Source organism: Tachypleus tridentatus, chromosome 7 (genome assembly GCF_004210375.1).
Source record: "Tachypleus tridentatus isolate NWPU-2018 chromosome 7, ASM421037v1, whole genome shotgun sequence".
Taxonomy (NCBI): Eukaryota; Metazoa; Arthropoda; class Merostomata; order Xiphosura; family Limulidae; genus Tachypleus; species Tachypleus tridentatus.
Window position 1 is genome coordinate 26140963 of NC_134831.1, and position 18680 is coordinate 26159642.

The 18680-nt window shown below is 31.9% G+C and overlaps 1 protein-coding gene across 1 annotated transcript in view; it reads left to right on the forward strand.

Annotated features, from left to right (window-relative positions):
- Positions 1-1044: 1044 nt before the first annotated feature.
- The window catches only part of LOC143255339 (uncharacterized), a 174802-nt gene continuing 157166 nt past the window's right edge, over positions 1045-18680 (forward strand). Inside the window, 2 exon segments of the mRNA XM_076510828.1 lie at positions 1045-1222; positions 1907-2098. Of these exon segments, the coding sequence (XP_076366943.1) occupies positions 2071-2098 (28 nt within the window). The 5' untranslated portion in view covers positions 1045-1222; positions 1907-2070.

Below are 18680 nucleotides of genomic sequence, written 5' to 3' on the forward strand. Positions count from 1 at the left end.
TTCACAACTCCAGTAAAGGTGACTGTCTAGCATCAAATGCTAGTGCACACATTGTGTTTCAACTTCATAATTTGTGTTTAGTCCATTTATTTATTAGCACAGACTTACTTAGCTTAAATGCAATTCACTATTGCTTCGCACTTTATTTTGCCAAGCCTCCTGTTACTCAGTGAATCTAACTAATTTACACCTTCGAGAAATCGGTTTAACAGAAAATACCCCATTTAAACAGAACTATGACACACAGTTGTATAAAAGTTCCTAAACTACCTAACAATGCTGATAAAGATATTTTAACAATGGCACTACGCTACAAGACTACTTGTGATTTACCAGTATTATAATGAATAATTACAGAAGTTCGTTAAATATTTCATTTAAATAATAACAATCAAAATTATTACAAACGCAAAACGTGTATTTAAAAACATCTACTTAACAAAATTATTATGAAGCAAAACAATTAGTATGTGGTTTGAATTTTGCGAAACCTAGACGAGGGCTATCTGGGCTAGCAGTCTCTAATTTAGCAGTGTAAGATTAGAGGTCAGACAGCTAATCATCACCACACACCAACTCTTGGGCTACTCTTTTACAAACGAATAGTGAGATTGACCATCACGTTATAACGCTCCGACGGCTGAAAGAACGAGCATGTATGATGTGACGAGGATTCGAACCCGCGACCCTCGGATTGCGAGTTGAGTGCGTTAACCTCGTGGCCTTGCTGGGCCTAGTAATTAGTAACATTTATATTTTGTTCTTAACTCTTCTTATGAAAATATAAACGCTTAAAGAATACGTTGAAGTGTTATCAACATTCATGTTACTCGATATTTTCTCAGTTCTGATTAAGAATTTCTGATATAGAAATAGAACTTAGATTTCTGAATATTAATATTTTTATGTTGTGTTTGAGCATTTTTATAAGTTTAAATATTGGTCTGAAACTACTCATAATATAAAGAACGATGTTTTATAATTTCTTGATTAGACTGAGAAATGTTAGTATTTTATTGCTTTCCGTCAGGTAGCGCATACTTAAGGATGTATTTTGGTTAATATACAGAAAATTTAAACATGGATTCGTTGTTAATGTTATTGTGATAATACTTTGTAGGATTACGTGTAGGTGAAAAACTGAACGAATTGGAAGAGGAGATAGAGAGCAAGACATACACTAATTCAAGCGTTATATTATCGAAGGTGGTTTAATTTCAGGGTAAGGGCGTATACACAAGTTAAAATTATTGTTTGTTTTCGAGCTTATATATTATTACTATTCAGCGAGTACTGGTATTACCAAGAATTACTACCTTAAATATTGACAGTGATACTAGTGAAAGTTAATACTGTTAATAACACTTAATTACTGACTCTGAAGTACTAAAATTTTATTTTTGCATGCATGAGCCATAGAGTTTAATGTCAGATTTGAGTTCTTCTGTTCTACTGATACTACTGAGTATTTAAAACTTAAGTTAAATATGTTGCACACATCATGTGTCGTAGAGTTTAATGCCAAAGTGCTTACTGTGTTACAGGCTGAGAATACATACATACATAGTTTTACTATCTATGCATCACTGTTTATCATTCACATTTCATTTTTAAACGTTTATTTTGACCATTAATATAGTTTATCTACAGGTATTGTTTAAGGACTTCATCATTTGACATTGAAAATTGAAGAGAATCTTTTAAGTTGTTTTTATTTTGTATAATATAAGAAGTATTGCACTGATGCAATATGTGCATAAGTATCATTTGTTAATTTACTTGCTGAACAATGACAGTGCCAACTGTTGATTATATTAAATGAAAGTGCTCTTGCAGAGGAATGAGAAAGAAAAGCAGAAGTGGAAAGCGTGCTATTAGAGAATGATCATTTTTTTATATTTTGCAGTATATGTGCAGAGAAAGATGCTGGAGAAACAAAGTCAATTCAACAATAGTACCAACTTTCTGCCTCAAACACAAACAAACTGGAAGCACATGTATTATAGATTGAAATATACCTCCTGTTTTTCCAGTTTCTATATAGATTGATCATTTTTCATCTTTATTATGATGTGTAGGAGATATATTAGCATTCAAGGTATATAAATGGACATACTATGTTAAAAATTTGAGGTTTCCCTACTTGATTAAGATGATAAGGCTAATTTACAGCAGTAGCATCTGTTAGTAGGTGGTTAAGAAGAGGTCACATGCTCTATTTGATCATTTACTGGTAATACATACAAGGTTTCTTCCTTAATTTTCTTCAGATTAAGTATTTTATGTGAAATATATATGCCTTAGTGATTTATGTACTTTTTATGAAATATTCTAAGCAAATTTTATTTTTCCTAGCCAAATTTGAATACAAAAAAAAGACTTCTGTTATTTGATTTAGCAGGATCACAAAAAACTTAAAACGTGGGATTTCAAAATTAAATGTTCATATATTGTCAAATTTAAGAAACTTTTTTTTCTCTTGATTATAGTAATTTGTATTTTTTATGACATCATAGATTGAAAATTTCTAACATTTGAATGTGATACTTGGGTTAAAAGCATCTTTTGGCTGAAGGTGTAGCTTGTGCTGTTTTTAAAAACTTTAATTTTGGGCACTTAAATCACCTTGTTTGATCTGTAAGTTATTATTGATTGTTTACATAATCTAGCAGCAGACAAAACTAAGGTGATTGATATGAATTTTGGTTTAAGTTCATGATATAGTTAATATTTATATTAACACATTAGAACTGTTTGTTTTTCTCATTATTTTGATGATTTTGTGTCATTCACCAGCTTTCACTATTCAGTCATAATCTTTCAAAAAGTCAGATTTTGATCCACTTCTTATGTTTTCATTAATACTACCTGAACATTAGTACTTAATACTTTCTGTAACGTATTAAATACCATTCAGAAAGAAATTCAAAACAAACAATATACACAGGAGTATTTACCTCAAAAAAGAAAAGCCTTGTTAGTGAATTCAAATAAATTATGACAAGTTAGTGAGACAAAAAAAACATTTTTTTAAATAAATCTCAGAGCAAACAAGACTGCCTCCAGGATACACACATCTTTTGCTTTTTTAACTTTTAAGCAAATTGTACAGAATAGACACTGTCCTATGAGGAATCCAACAGAGTTAATCAACAGCAAGGCTGAAAATAACTGGTGGAGGTACAGTGATTTTCCTTTTGAATTAATGGAGAATTTATTTTTCTGAACATTACTTGAGATAATGAGGTTATTGTAACACAATATCTTTAAAGATTTTTGTGAAGCCATTAATCATTGCTAACTGTAAGGGAAGTTGGCTACTTACTGTCAAAATTGTATATATCTTGAGGGAGAGATGTTGGAAGCATTAGGTTCAAAGTGTATGTACAAATTTAAGGTAACAAAATGCTCGATGTACTACTATTGCATCAGATATTAATCGAGTCATGATGAGAAACTTGTTGCAGAGAAAACAAACACCAAAAAAGACACCAGAGAAAAATTTCTTTTAATTCAAATAAAAATGCCAACATTCTTAGAAGAATTGCATCTAAATACAGACTAGGTATGTTCACATATTTGTCAGATGTGAGTAGAAAATGAACAGAGGGGTGAGAGTGATTCACTGTTGGAAGATAGAAAAACATTATGACCACTGTATCTGAAGGAAATTTTTAGCAAAATATATTGAAAATCACGCCCTACAAATCCCTTTATATTATTTCAACTTTTTCATAGTTTCAGTTCTCAAGTGAACCCTACTTTATTATCAAACTAACAAAACTGGTGTGACTGACTATGAAGTTTATTACTAAGTACAATAAAATCCATAGCTTCTGAATTTAATCATATAATTCTCTAACTTATTCAACCTTATTTTGACTTCATCATTTTATGAACTACCAGTCCTTTATTCATCACAAAGTTTATTGCCAATAATATTAAATTTTTGATAAGGTGCAATTTTTGCAGTACACAAAAAATACATTCAAGCTTCTTTAAATTAAAACTAAATATTTTTATCTTCATTTTAACTGAAAGATTGTTACTTTGCTAGATAGGACAATAAGACTACTAACAATGTTATAAAGTTAAAAAGTTTGCTATAAGTTTTTAAGCTTAACTATTAATTTTATTTCAAACATAAAAGAATATAAATGGATTTGATTCAAGTATTCAAGATGGATGTGTTTTGAAAAAACTGAATTTTAGGTTAATGAAATAGAAGGTTGGATGTAAAAACCATAATTACAATATTCAAAAATCAGAGTGCAGACAGGTTTTCTGTTGGAATGACGTCTAGGTGATTAACTCAGTTAATAAATATAATCAATTACCTTTGGCAGTCAATTATATTGATTAGTGTAATGTAAGATAATCTGTTAATTGGAACTATAATGTATTTTATTAATGTCAAAAAAATAACTAGTTTTTTTTATTATTGCTATTTTCAGTAATTCCACTTATCCAGTATTGCTTTTCAGGATATTTTCAATTTTTCATTATTTCAAGCTTGTTCAGCTTAATTGATTATATTTATGACTCAAGAAAATAGTAAAGAAATCAAAATTAGGGTTTTTGATTATTACAACCATCCAAGTAATTTCTGGAGTGGTGGATAATGTTTGTATTCTTTATTCTGATCAGGAAGAAAAGAGTAAAACTGTTTACCCTCCCACCTTTAACCTTAGATGGTTTTCCCAGATACTGGTTAGGAAAGCCAGTTTAACCTATGTGGGAACCTTCTTGTAATTCTGATTCAGAAATGACACTTCACTATCTGTTTGTGAGAGTGTGGGCCTTCTTTTTAGGTCATTTTCTTACTTTCCATGCCCATGGAAGAGTGCCTTGATTCCTCATACTTTTGCATGTAGATTGTCACATCTGAGAGCCAATGGTTGAACTTTGTTCTACATCGTCTTCAAAATTTTTGAGGTAGGAGGCATTACTTTGCCTCCCAAGTTGATTGAGGAGTTACGATATTGGTTTGTAATCCCAGGCCAGATGATCTTTGTTTTGTTCAGGTTGAGTGAGGTGTGAATTAGCTTTGTAATTCTGAGTTTGTTTTATTTTAAGCTTCTCAAATTGGTGAGAGGGATTGTTTGGTTGGATGTTGTTTCCCTTCCCTTCATAATTCTGGTGGTTTGCATGCAACATTGTATAACTTTCAGCTTGGGTTCCTTTAATATCATATTGCATTCCCCATGCCCTAGCCACTACATCTTGAAACTAGTGTTGAGACCACAGCTCTATAATTCCAATAACAAAACATAAAACCTTTTGTGTGTGGATGGGGCTTCTACATTTGGCCTTTATTGGTGATTTTTTAGATTTTATTTTACTTTGACAAAGAGCATACCTGTTACAGAAGTAGTGTGGACATCCACTCGTCTTCTTTATTATATTTCTATTTTGCACACCTGTTTTTTTATGGAGATGCTTTCTGTGTGGTTTTTGCTCTCACCAGCCACACCTCCTGATCAATGTGAGATTCTAGTTAAAGTGTAAGTGGAGATAAGTGTGTTTCAGAAGTTTACATTTTCTTATACTAAAAATGTATCTCTAATAATACCTCTCCTCACAATATCCCAGCCTTTCTTTCCACAATAGCCATTGTTTGAGTGTGATAATCTTAGCAGTCTTTGAAAAGGGAATAAGAAAGAATAACAATGATTTATATCTTTTGTATTGGAGTATGTAAACTTTTAAAATGACTTGTTTAAAGGGGTTGTGTACATGTATTGTTTTTTTTTTCTGTTCAGTCAAGGCTCTCCTGGGTGAGTTTGTGGATTAAAAAACAACACATACATGTGTGTCTGTGGTGATTCTGCCTGATTGATAGATGTTCTCAGCAGTTTTATTCTTGATGTATCTTGTAAATGGCCTCTTGTGCTGACCTCCACTAGTACAGTGGTAAGTCTATGGATTTACAATGCTAAAATGAGGGGTTTGATTCCCCTCAGGGAGTTCAGCAGATAGCCCAATGTGGCTTTGCTATAAGAAAACACACATGCCTCTTGTGCTTTTGGCTCAGTAAATGCATATTTATTATTTTATACTCTGTAAATTTCATAAAATTTTAAAGGTGCAGAAAAGGAGCTAATTAGCTCATTGAGGATGTCCCTTCCAATTCCTAACTGTAATCACCCCATACTACTCATGTATTCATCCAATGTTTTCTTCAACTTAGTTAATTTTTCTCTTTTCCCAAGCCTTGAAAGGAGCTCATTCCAAAAGCCAAACACCCTGCTTGAAAAGTAATGCTGTCTAAAATGCATATGGCTCCCATACTGCCAAAATTTGAATTTATGGCCCCTTGTCCTATTGTTTTCACTGCTAAACACAAAAACATCTGATGGATCTATATTATCAATACCATTAATTTAATAAAAACCTCAATCAAATCTCCTCTGACCCTTCTCCTCTCCAGAGAAAACACGTTTAGAGATTTTAGTCTCTCCTCACAGGAAAATCGCACCATCCCAGGTATCATTCTAGTGGCTTTTCTCAATATTTTTCTTGAGAAAGGGAACTAAAAACTGTATGCAGTACTCTAAATGAGGTCTTATAAGGATCTGTGTGGTGAAACAGTAATATACTTTTTCATGCATTCAATATTTCTGAAGATGCTACCCAAAATCTAATTAGTCCTATTGCTAGCTACAATACACTGTTTAGATGAATTAATTGATTTTTCAGTCATAACACCAAGATGTTTTTATTCAACTACAGTATTTAATGTATTCTTATTTAAATTGTAACAATAATTTGAATTGAAGAAACTTGTATTCATCACCTAATATTTTGCCTAGTTAAACATCATGTTTTTTTTAAACTAGGTTTCAAAGTTATGATTTAGTAGACTTATGATTTACTAAGTTTTCATATGTTTACTGTAGTCATTCTGATTCTTTTACCTCTGAATGTGAATACTAAGCCTTTTAATTATTCTTATTTCTTTATAAAACATTATATTCATCTCATAGGGCATTTATTTGAAACTATTTTTAAGTTTTTTTTTCCTTTATAGTTGTCTAAATAAGGTAATTCCAGCAACTTAACATGAAAAATGTGTTCACCCTTCAGAGAAAAATTTTTTTTTTTAAACACATATGTTATTTTTCAATAAATCATCAATTTTCTGTTAAACTTTTTCTCTTAAAATATCAGCCTCCATTACTGTTGATGGAAACTCATTCTGTAAACCTATAGTCATGTTAGGAAAATAAAATTTTCTCAGTTATGGTTTAATCTGTTCTTTTCAAATATTAAACATGTGTCTTCTCATCTTATTGTCTTCCTGATACAGCACAAAGAAATCAGAGGCCTTTATCCTGTCAATTTTATGGATATTATTGTGAATTTTGATGTAATTACTTCTTACCATTCTTTTCTCAACAGCAACTAGTTTAAGAGAACTTACCATGTCCCTCTAAGGTAACCCTACTATCTTCAGAAGTAGTCCTTTTAACTATACTTTCAAATCTTTTGAATAAATTACTATCCTTTTGTTGATAGTGAGCCCAAAATTGTGTACAGTATTATTCTGTGCAAGATCTATCTAGTAAGTTGTACAGTGAAATAATTACCCTTTTTTTTTTTCTGATTTGTAATCAGTATGCTTAAAAACAAATCATAAAATTATATCAAAAGAGGACTGCCTTAATAGCTTGTTTTACTTATCTAACCACTCTGTTAAGATCCTTTTTTCAGTCATATAATTTAATGAGTTTAAGGTTTAGCATGGTATTTTACTTAGATTAGTTAAGATGGGACTTTGAGGTCTTACTGCTGGAGGAACAGTTAAACCCAAAGTAACAATATTAGGGTTAATATTGAGTTATTAAGCTAAACTTACTGTTGTTTTATGGTGGTAGTTCAAAATTATAAAATATTAATGTTATTAAATATTACATTAAAGAAAAGAATTATCACAAGTATTAGTTACGTAAGCAGGAAAATTATTTTCTTTTAAGAGTTGAATTTATTGTTTTTGTTACTTGGTAACTATTGAACATATAATACATAAATGTGGTGTATAGTATCAGTATTAGTTAATATCAGGTTTTAGTGTTATGTGAACCTTTGAACTTTGAAATAGCTTAAATATATTTAAATGTATAATATTTAGATGGTTAAGCTAGAAATAAAATAAATTTTGATATGGTTTAGAAGCAATAGGTGACAAGATTAGGTTATGTTTGAGAATTTTAGGCTTGAGTACAACACTCAGGAGGTTCAGAAAGACAAAATTTACTAAACTTCTATAATTTGCTTACTTATAGTAACAATTTTAGAGATATCTTTGTGGATGATTTGTTGTTCTAAATAGGGAAGAATAGTAGATTAGAAGCTGAAATTAAGGAAGAAATGTAGGAATTGAGTTTGTGGGGGTTCTCCTATGAAGTATACGAATAAAGTCACTTGTAGTGGGAAGCATAGAAAGCTGTGGGCTAGAATGCACTTGTTGGATATTAAGTATTAGATTATATAGTATCTTGACAGTTTAGTTACTGGTACCAAGGAACATTTTTTTTGTAGTTCATGTAAGAGCAAATAATATGAGCAATTGTAAATCAAAAGAGCTACTTAATGAGTATAAAGAAAACTTTAAGAGGTTTAGGGATAGAAATAAATGTGTTGCATTTTTGAGAGTACTTTTGTTGGGATAGATGTTGGAATAAATTACCTAGCAGGATAAAAGTCATAAATGAAAGATTATCAAATTAATTGCTTAAAATAACACGTGGTTTGCTTGCATATATGATATACTTTTCAGGGTAAAGGTGAACTATGTTGAGTAGTACAGAGTTTGGAGAAACTCAAGATATGTGTTTTGTCAAATGTTAAGCTCTTTTGCACATCATCTTCATTCTCTGTGTCTCAGGACTTATTAGGTGTATGACTGGTTGTTGCTTGCCTCTTTCCATGCCTTGAGAGTCACCCAAACCCACTTACTTCTTCAAGAAGCTGCACAAGTGGGATTTTACATCAGTTGGGGAAGTTCTTTGCTACCCTTTCACAATATTTTTTTCATTTGGAGGTAATCTTCAATTCCTGTTTTGGTTGGATTCAACCATTTCCATTTTGACTTCAGTATATGAGTGAGCAGCCATGGATGCCCAACTTTCTCTTTCTCTCTCTGAGTGAGAGACTATTTCTGATGAGGAATTTGGGCTTCCTTAAAAGCTTTCATTCCTTTGGATCAGGCACACATGCATTATATTCTTTGGATACTTCTTGTCCAGTGGAACTTCTTCCATGATCCCCTGGACTATTCCTTTAGGGACTTGAACATGGTGATGACTCCCATTCTTTCTCTTCATCCTGGGACTTTGCACAGTTGCTTCCTTGGTGGGTTTGGGGGATTTCTTCAATTCACAAGAAATTTCAGACCAGTGATCAGTTGAGGAGGCTATTCTACCTGTCCACATCCTGAAACTTTTGGCAGTTCATTAGATTCTGTATCATTTTCTTCCATTCCTGTGGGAGCAGGTGGTTATAGTCCATTCAGACAATTCCACTGTTGTTAGCTATATCACCAAGCAAGAGGAAATCAAGTTCACATCTCTCTATTTTCATACTCTGGATCTTGTGTATTAGGCTAACAACCTACACATGATGGTTTTGGCATGTCATGTTCCAAGAATCATGAACCTTATAGCTTATTGCTTATCCTGTTCCAACCAGGTTCTTTCCCCATGTAGTGGTCCCTTCATTCTTAAGTATTTCTGTGGGAGTGTTTGCTACTCATTTCCTTCCATTTGGTCTCCATTTTTTCACCTGTTATCTCTGGGATGGGTGCTTTCACTCATGATTGGAGGGGATTTTCAGTATGCCTACCCTCTGATTAGATTCATCTTCAGGGCCATTTTCTTTTATCCAGACAACTGTCTGTCATGTTATGTTGGTTATTCTGTATTGGCTGGCTCAGATTTATTTCTGTCTGCTCTGGTACTCACTGGAGCAACATCCCCTGCCTTTACCTCTGTCCTGATTGCTTCTCCAACCATTGTGATTGAACATTTTACATCTTTATCTTCACATGTGATTTGTCCTTTCCTCTTGTTTATGTACCAGAGACATTGGTTTTACTTCAGTCTTTGGTCCATTTACCATGGCTTCCAACCATCCTATGTTTCTGTTCTTCACCTGGTTGTTTAGGGTTTGTCTGTTTCAACTGTTGCTCTTTATAGGGCTGCCATATCAGACGTCTTCTACTCTTCTGCTTCTAGAAAACCTTCTCTTTAGTTATTCCTCTCCTTTTCCATTCCATTGGCTGATCAGAAAGTTTGCTTTGCTTTTTCTCCTATTCCTTTACCTTTCATTTCCCACCTCTGCTGGTGACTGATGATGTTGTTTGAACTACTCGTTAGTCATCTTGGTGAGTTATTATTAACATTTTGCAACAAGTCTTTTAAACCTTTTATTACTTAACTTTTTGAAAATGGCCATAAAGTCAAATAACTGGGAACCAGGACTGGAAAGGCCAACTTCAGGTGACTGACGGTAGTTTTTGTACTTACCTGTTAGTCTTCCTAGCGAGTTATGATAATTACAATTATGCTACAGAAAGTCCATTACACCCTGTATTACTTTATTTTTTCTCTTAACATTGTAGACTAGATGTAAAGATTGGTTTTATGCTATTTATGTTTTTTAAACTTTGTTTTGTTCTACCTTAATTTCCTATTATGAATTTTACTAAATTTATTTTAATTTTAACTTTTTACAGGATGTTTGGCACAGATAGCCAAGCTGCTTTGTGCCATAAAACACCAAATCAACCAACCAACCAATCAATTAGTTTGTCCACTTTGCTCCTTGCTGTATTTTTAGGCTTATACTGTCCCCTTTTGTTGTTCTTGTTCCTGTCTATTTGTTCTATAAAATGTCTTTGTTTCTTGTGATCTATCCTATTACACTCACTGGTTGGGTTTGTCAACTCACATGATTGACATTATTTTGATGTGACCATGGAATGTTGCTGTCTACATTATGTTTCATTGCACCAACTGAATATGTCTTTGTTTGGTTGTAACTGTCAACTTTTGGAGGAGATCATTTGGGTTGGTATGTAGACAACTCCCAATACACTTGTTTCACATTATCTGTATAACCTAGTTATGTCTTCCTATAGCAGTTATTATCTTCCTCCTCTCATGATGAAACATGTCTGTTCACCTTTAACTGTGATAAGTCAACGTATTATTCTTTTTTATCTTATTTTGTTGATATACATAATATTTCAGGATTTTGCAGGGTGACAGATGTTGACTGGTCAGGTATGCTGAATATTATATCTTTGCACTGAATCTGAATACTTGTATAATGCTCTTTGTGCAGATGAGGTGTTTCTGTAAAATCATTGACTGGTTATTTGGTTGGTGTTTGTATATAAATTTTTTATTATTATCCCTGTATTATATGTAAAGGTCTTAAAGAATATAGAAGATGGGAATTTTTTCCCATTCTTACTCACTTCTGATTTTACAATCAGGGTCTTTGTGCTATTCAAAGTAGGGACTTGCAGGTACTTCTTCCACTGTCATCAATGTGTCATTCTTCCAGGCTTCTTGGTGCACATCTCTTCCCCTTTTTTTCTAATGGTGAAGAGATTCCATTTCTTTTACAGTTCTCAATTGATGGAGTGATGGACTCTGGAAGTTTCCTGCTGAATGAAACTTGTATAATGAACTAAATAAAACTTCATGGCTCATATAAACCCACATAGTGAGAAAGGGGGTCTCTCATTGTTATTCTTATTGAATACCCAATAGCATAATATTTTGGATCTAAGGCACTTTCCCTGGATATTTTTGCCAGGGCTGACTGCATTTGTTGGTAACAAATTAAATTTCTTGTTCAGGGTGCTTCCAGTTGATGTTTTCTGCCTAGATAGATCACATTTGGTGTTATCTGATGTATCCCAAGCTGCTTCCCCAGAACGTTGTTTTCTCAGGTGGACCACACTTAGACATAATATGATATATCCAATGTGTTTCAACATATTTCCCATGGATGAGTTTTAACTGAATTAGGCCTCTTCATATAAAACTTACAGTCCTTTAGCCCTGGTTACATATATATAATTATCAAGCACCCTACTATGCCCTACGCTGATGCATGCTACGTATGTGGATGTGTTGACTCTGTATTACCTGACATGGTGCCTGCCTGTTACATTTTGTTCTGTATGTATTAATGTGTTTGTTACCAGGCAAAAAACATAACTGTTCCAGAAGTAGTGGTATACCTCACAGTTGTGAGTACATCTCACAACAACAAGTACATCTGTTTTTTCAAGGTGGTTACTCTCTACTTGTTTGAATAAGTTCATCCCTTCACCAGCCCTTACACCTTTGGGAATCTAGCTTTAGGTGAAAATGGATAGTACCATTTCAGAAGTTTACATTTTCTTAAACAAAAAATGTATTTCTGATGGATACTTACATCCTTTCACCACTTACATGCTATTTTTTATTTGTACCTTCCAATTCTTGAAAGAACTGTACTGTAATATTAGAGGAAGCTATCTGTTTTAGTACAGATGGTGCAGTATGATTGGTATGATCAATATGTACTCTGAAGTGGTGTGAAAATAAAGGGATATAAAAGGCTGGTGCACTGTTAGTGATAAAATTTCAGCAATGTTTAAAAAATAAACCAAAGCTGAGAGAGATTTTGGTAAGAGGAGTTAAGTAGCTATCAGAAATACATTTTCAATATAAGAAAATGTTAAACTATATTATATTTCATATAGCATCATACAGCAGGCCTTGTAATAGCAAAACATAACAACAAGTAATTAAATTGTTTTAAGTTTGTAAGCAAGACTAGGTATAAACATGTGCTTAAGTTATGTAAACTTTTATTATTCGAAAGAGAACACTTTTTGTTATAACAAAACATTCAGGGACAAAAAGAGACCTATTGGTCCATCTCAGCCATCCCATCCTTTAAACTAAACTAAAACTATCAAATAAACAAATTACAAATAAGTAAAAAAATCTTAGAGTCAACCCTTATCATTTATATAGTTATCAAGTATTTCTTACTTACATTTACTGCCTTCACAACATCTGAAGGCAACCCTTTCAATGGACAACTACCATTAAAAAAAACAAAAAAACTATCTTAGCTGAATATAACTCTTACCTTGCCAAAAATTATATTTGTGTTTGCTAGTCCTACTATCCTCACTCTTAATTATGAAAAAGGATGATGCATCAACACTATTTTAACGTCCCCTCATATGACAACCACCTCCATCCCAGACACCATTCTAGTAACACTCCTCTGAACTCTTTTCAAAAATTCAATGTTCTTCCTTAGGTAAGGAGCCACATTATATAACACAGCACTCCAAATATGGTGTAACCAGTGACATATAATGAAATTATAACCTCTTTAGACTGTTATTCAATATTTCTGAAGATACAACCTAAAGTTTTATTTTTCCTACCACTAGCACCAGCACACTGCTTGAATGGCTTAAGAGACTGATCATTTATTACACCAAGTTCCCTTTCATGACAATCTTAAGGTTATTCCTATCTAAATATACTTATTTTAGATAATGATAACTTATGTACATTGTCTTGCATTTACTATAATTAAAACCCATCTGTCATTTATTTGCCCAATAAACTTAATCCTTTTGTACACATCAATATCCCCTTCACAGTTAGCAACACTCAATGTTTTAATATCTTCAGCAAATTTAAGTAATTCATTCACTATTCTTTCATCTGTGTCATTGATGTAAACCACAAAGAGTGTGGGTTCTAAGACTGAGCCTTGTGGTACCACATTTGCAGTGTTACTTTAGTTTGACTGAATTTGAGGTATAACAACTCTGTTTTCTTCCATCCAGCCAACCTTTTAATTAACTAACTTATCTTCCATGCCTAAAAAGATCTTTTTTTTTTCTTTTACAAGCCATTATTTAGCACCTTGTCAGAGGCTTTCTGAAAATCCAGATACACCAAATTTACACCCTTACCCTTATCTACATAAGCAGTACCCATTTCAAAGAATGTCAAAAAATTTGTAAAGATTTTTTCTTAGTGCAACCATATTAAATATACAATAACATTCTAAGCTTTGTCAAATAGCTTACAAAGCATTATTTATGAAACTTTCAAAAACTTCCTATAACTGATGTAAGCCTACAATTATTAGGACAGTTTTTATCAATCTTCCTTAGAAAGAGGAGTAACATTAGCTAACTATCAATCTTTTTGCACTTGCCCTCTGTTTATGGACTTATATAAAATAGTAACAAATGGCTCACAAATAAAATCATTAACCTCTTTCAAACCCTTGGAAAAATATTTTTTCTTTCCATGAAGCTTTATCAGTTTTTATATTTCCCAATTTTTTCTTAACAAACTTGGAATTAATAGTCATATTGTCTGACCTTGTTTCAGTTTATAAGCTGTTCAACATGAAGAACATTGCTTAAATCTTCATAAGTAAAAACTGAAGAAAAAGCAGAATTTAATAACCTAGCCATCTCATAATTATCAAATACAAGCCTTCCTGTATCATTTCTCAAGGATCCTACATGTGATATTATCATTTTGCTTACCTTTAATATATTTAAAGAAGTCCTCACTGTTAATTTTTACATTTTCAGTCAGCCTTTTTTTAAACATCCTTTTTGATGTCTCATAATTTCCTATTTGATCAACTTTCATGATCTTGTATAATCTTCTAGATCTCCTTTCATTTCAGATAATATAAATTTCATCAGTTTATGTTTTTCCTTAATTTTTAATCATGATGTTAGGTTTCTTACTAATTTCATTAGCATCATCTGGTGATCTGTAACAAATTCCCACTTAAAGCCTTTTACCTTTATATCCTGTAATAGAATCTCAAATAGATTCAGTCTCCTAGCTGTCATATTTGATATTCTCAGCTTCAACAGGACAAAAGTCATATTTTGCATATAAAGCCACTCCTTCTCCTGTATTCTGTCTTTATTGAGTAATCTAACCCTGGACTTTTAATCATGTTTTAGTTTTCATACACGTGGGTGTATTAAATATGCAATGTATATTCTGTCTGAAATTATTCATATAGTAATTCAGTAATGTTTTTGTAATGAATGCTGTGAGAAATAGTCAATGAATTCTAGAAGGTTGAGAACTCACACTGTAGAGGAATTTAAAAAAAACAAATTAATGAATTTTTTTATAATAGTGAATGACGGTTTTATACTTTTTTAACAGGTGAATTTGCAAAGACAACTTCGAAGGGCCAAATGTCCTTGTTGTCTGCATGTTATGCTATTTAGTTTAATTAAAACTCATTTGTTAACTACATAATTAATTTACCAATTAATCAATTACTATTCATTAGTATTTCATTTTCCTAATATAATATACCTAGAATTGCCAAAGAACTGAAGGTCATCAACATTATACTAATTTACTAATTATGTCATTATCAATGCCATTAATATAAAAAAGAAAAATCTGTAGTCCAAGCACTAACCTTAAGGCTCATTGTTAGTAACAAAGATCTAATTATTCTTCCAATTAGCATGCATGATTCACTTAAAATTATTTAGAAGTTTCAGATGCATTTACACATGACTACTATTTTAAGATAACTACAAATAATAGGCTAATTAAACTTTTAACATGAACAAATTTAATAATATCAAGAATGTAATAGTAAGTTATAAGGATGTGTAGGATATTAATGGAGAGTAGCATTGCTGCTATATTACATAATAAATTGTAATAATTAAAAATAAATATTTGATCTGATCAAACAAAATGTCTGCCTAAATAAAATCTGAGTGGAACACATTTGATGAATGAACCTTAATTCTCAAAGGACATCTTATTTGCCCCCAAATTTCAAGATTGAACTACTTTCCTGCAAAAGTGATGCTACCAAAATCACTTATTAAGGTTTCCATTAAAAAAGAAACAATTAGTTGTCAATGTCACATTTAAAATTTCAGTGACAAATATTTAGTTAAACAATCAATTTGTTCTTTTCAGTAACAGAAAATTTTAAAAATAGCCATTTCTTAATCACCTCTATAGAGTGCAAATACTTGCATGTCCCTCTTTTTCTGAATCTTTTTTTTTTCTATTTTGCAACATTATCTAAATTTTTAAAACATAGATGAACTATTAGGAAACCCCAAAGTATTTTTCTGTACAGGAGACCATTAATTCTACCAAAGTTGATGTAGTGATCCAAATACTATTCATTGATAAATATTGACTTCTCCAATAGATAATAATATGTATACATACATTATATCTATATATATGGAGGGGGTTTAATAAATATGGTTGTGCTGGTGTTGGTTGAGAACTTGTTGAACAGGTTAGAAGCTGTTGTATTCTGCTTGTTGTGTATCTATAAAAGTTAATATTGTGATGACTTATTTTAGTGTGACTGTATGTAGCATTACTTTATTTGTTTTGTAATTTTATGTATTCCAGTAATCGTCTATACTAGTTCTGTAAATTGTAAAAGTCACAACATATTTTTCTAATGACAATGTGCACATTTTATATTAACAATGCCATGCCAGTTTGTGCTTAAAGTTGTATATTATAATCTATAAATGTTGTTTATAATGGACTAAGTTTAATACATTTTTAAAGAAACAAAAATAAGATGTACTGGTTAGTTGTGAATAATATGGTATTTCATGTGTGGACTGTTCACTGCCATTTTGTTTTCTGTGTTACTTGGTTCTTAATTTGAAAAATCAAACTTAATATGTTTTTAGACGATTCAGAAAAGAAACCGTACAGTATAAATGACAAAATGTATATCAATATCAGTTATTGATAAACAGAAACAGTTGAATGGGAAAAGTATGGCTAGTTTAACTGTCAGTACTGTGATGTTATTGTGATTGACCTTTTCAAGGTTTATCTTTAACAAAGCTACCTAGAGTATGACACATGTAAGTTGTAGTTCTCATTGTTGAGTGTTTGCCAAAGAACGTGTTGCATTCAGGGTGGTTTATATCATGATATGTATATATATATTGCATTGTACTGTGACAAAAGTTCAAGCTTTCCACATTTAAGATTGTTAGACATGGAATTAAAAAAATACAAATTTAATTATTAATTAATATTAACCTCCAGTGGCAATGGAGACATAATTAGTCAAATAAATAACCACATTAAGATAGATTTCATAAAGTTTTGTAAATTTTCAATGATTATGTTATATATGTCTTTCCCATCTTCACTTAACATAATTGGACTTTTTATATCAACACTAGTTAAAATTTTATTAGTGAAACTAAAATACATACTATTATTTAAATACATTACATACAATACAAAAGTTTGGAAATGACTTGGCTGGATACTGAATAAAACTATTATAAATGTATGATGTTTTCATCCTGAAGCACAAGTAGTTTACAGAGACACAAATGTATATATACATATGCATATGCATGCACTATGGAACAGTGGATACATACATATGCATGCAGTATGGAACAAAGAAGTCACATGACCAGATTGCTTCACAACCTATGATAAACTTGTTTGGGGAATCTTGTGAAGTACAGGACAAAGCTGATTTATCTATCACTGTGTCTTGCTTTCTATCTCCATAGCCCCTCAGTGGCACAGCAGTATGTCTGCAGACTCGCACTGCTAAAAACGGTTTTGATACCCGTGGTTAGCAGAGCACAGATAGCCCATTGTGTAGTTTTGTGCTTTATTCAAAACAAATAAAATCTCCATAGAGTGAGAGATGAGCTGTTTGACATGACATATGTGATATTGATGAAACAAGTTGGTAAAAGTAAACCAGTGCTTACTTTTGAAGCTTAGGTGGTCAACTTTTAATAACTTTCAACAAGCAAGGATGACCAGTTCTCTGATTACTGTTATTGTGAGTTGATGTAAGTGTGAGAGTAGATCCGAAATATCTTAGCTTATATGCAGCCTTTTTTTTTTTTTTACAAGTTTGCAGATTCTTATCAACTGAAGGGGGTACAGCTGTTATGTATATATACTTAACAGTAATATTAATAGGCTTGCAGACTAATACATCTGAATATTAAGCTGGAACACTAGTGCATGTGTGTGTGTGGAAGGATGTACTTACAATATGTGAAAACTTTGAATTAAGATTGCTTCAGAAAGTCTAAAATATACCAAAATTTGAGTTCTATTGCAGAGCTAAATTTCAGCTGTAGTGTTATTGTCAGTTTGTTTTGGCAAGTTTAATGTTATTTATTTAATGGTGAAAAATAACAGAAATGTTTAATAATAAAAAATATACAAAAAAATTGTACAAGTGTCATATGCATCAGATGCTAAATGTTGTATATCTTAACACACACTGATGTGACTTAAAATTCTGTGTATGAAGAAAAATTCAATACAGTTGTATTTTAAGACAGCCATTAATGAAGATATTAGCCATTATTATAATCTAAAATATGATAATTTTATATTCTGCTATTCTGCAGCATGGGTTGCTCCAGTGATAGAGCTGTGCATTTTGGATCTGGCAAACTGGGATTGAATCTATGTGACACCACAAAACATTCTTGTGAGTTAAGAATGACAGTCAATCCCTTAGCCTTATGGTATTTAATATGGTGCTGTTAACTGGCTACCTTCTTTATGGTTTGTAATTAAAAATTAGGGATAATGGCTGTACCA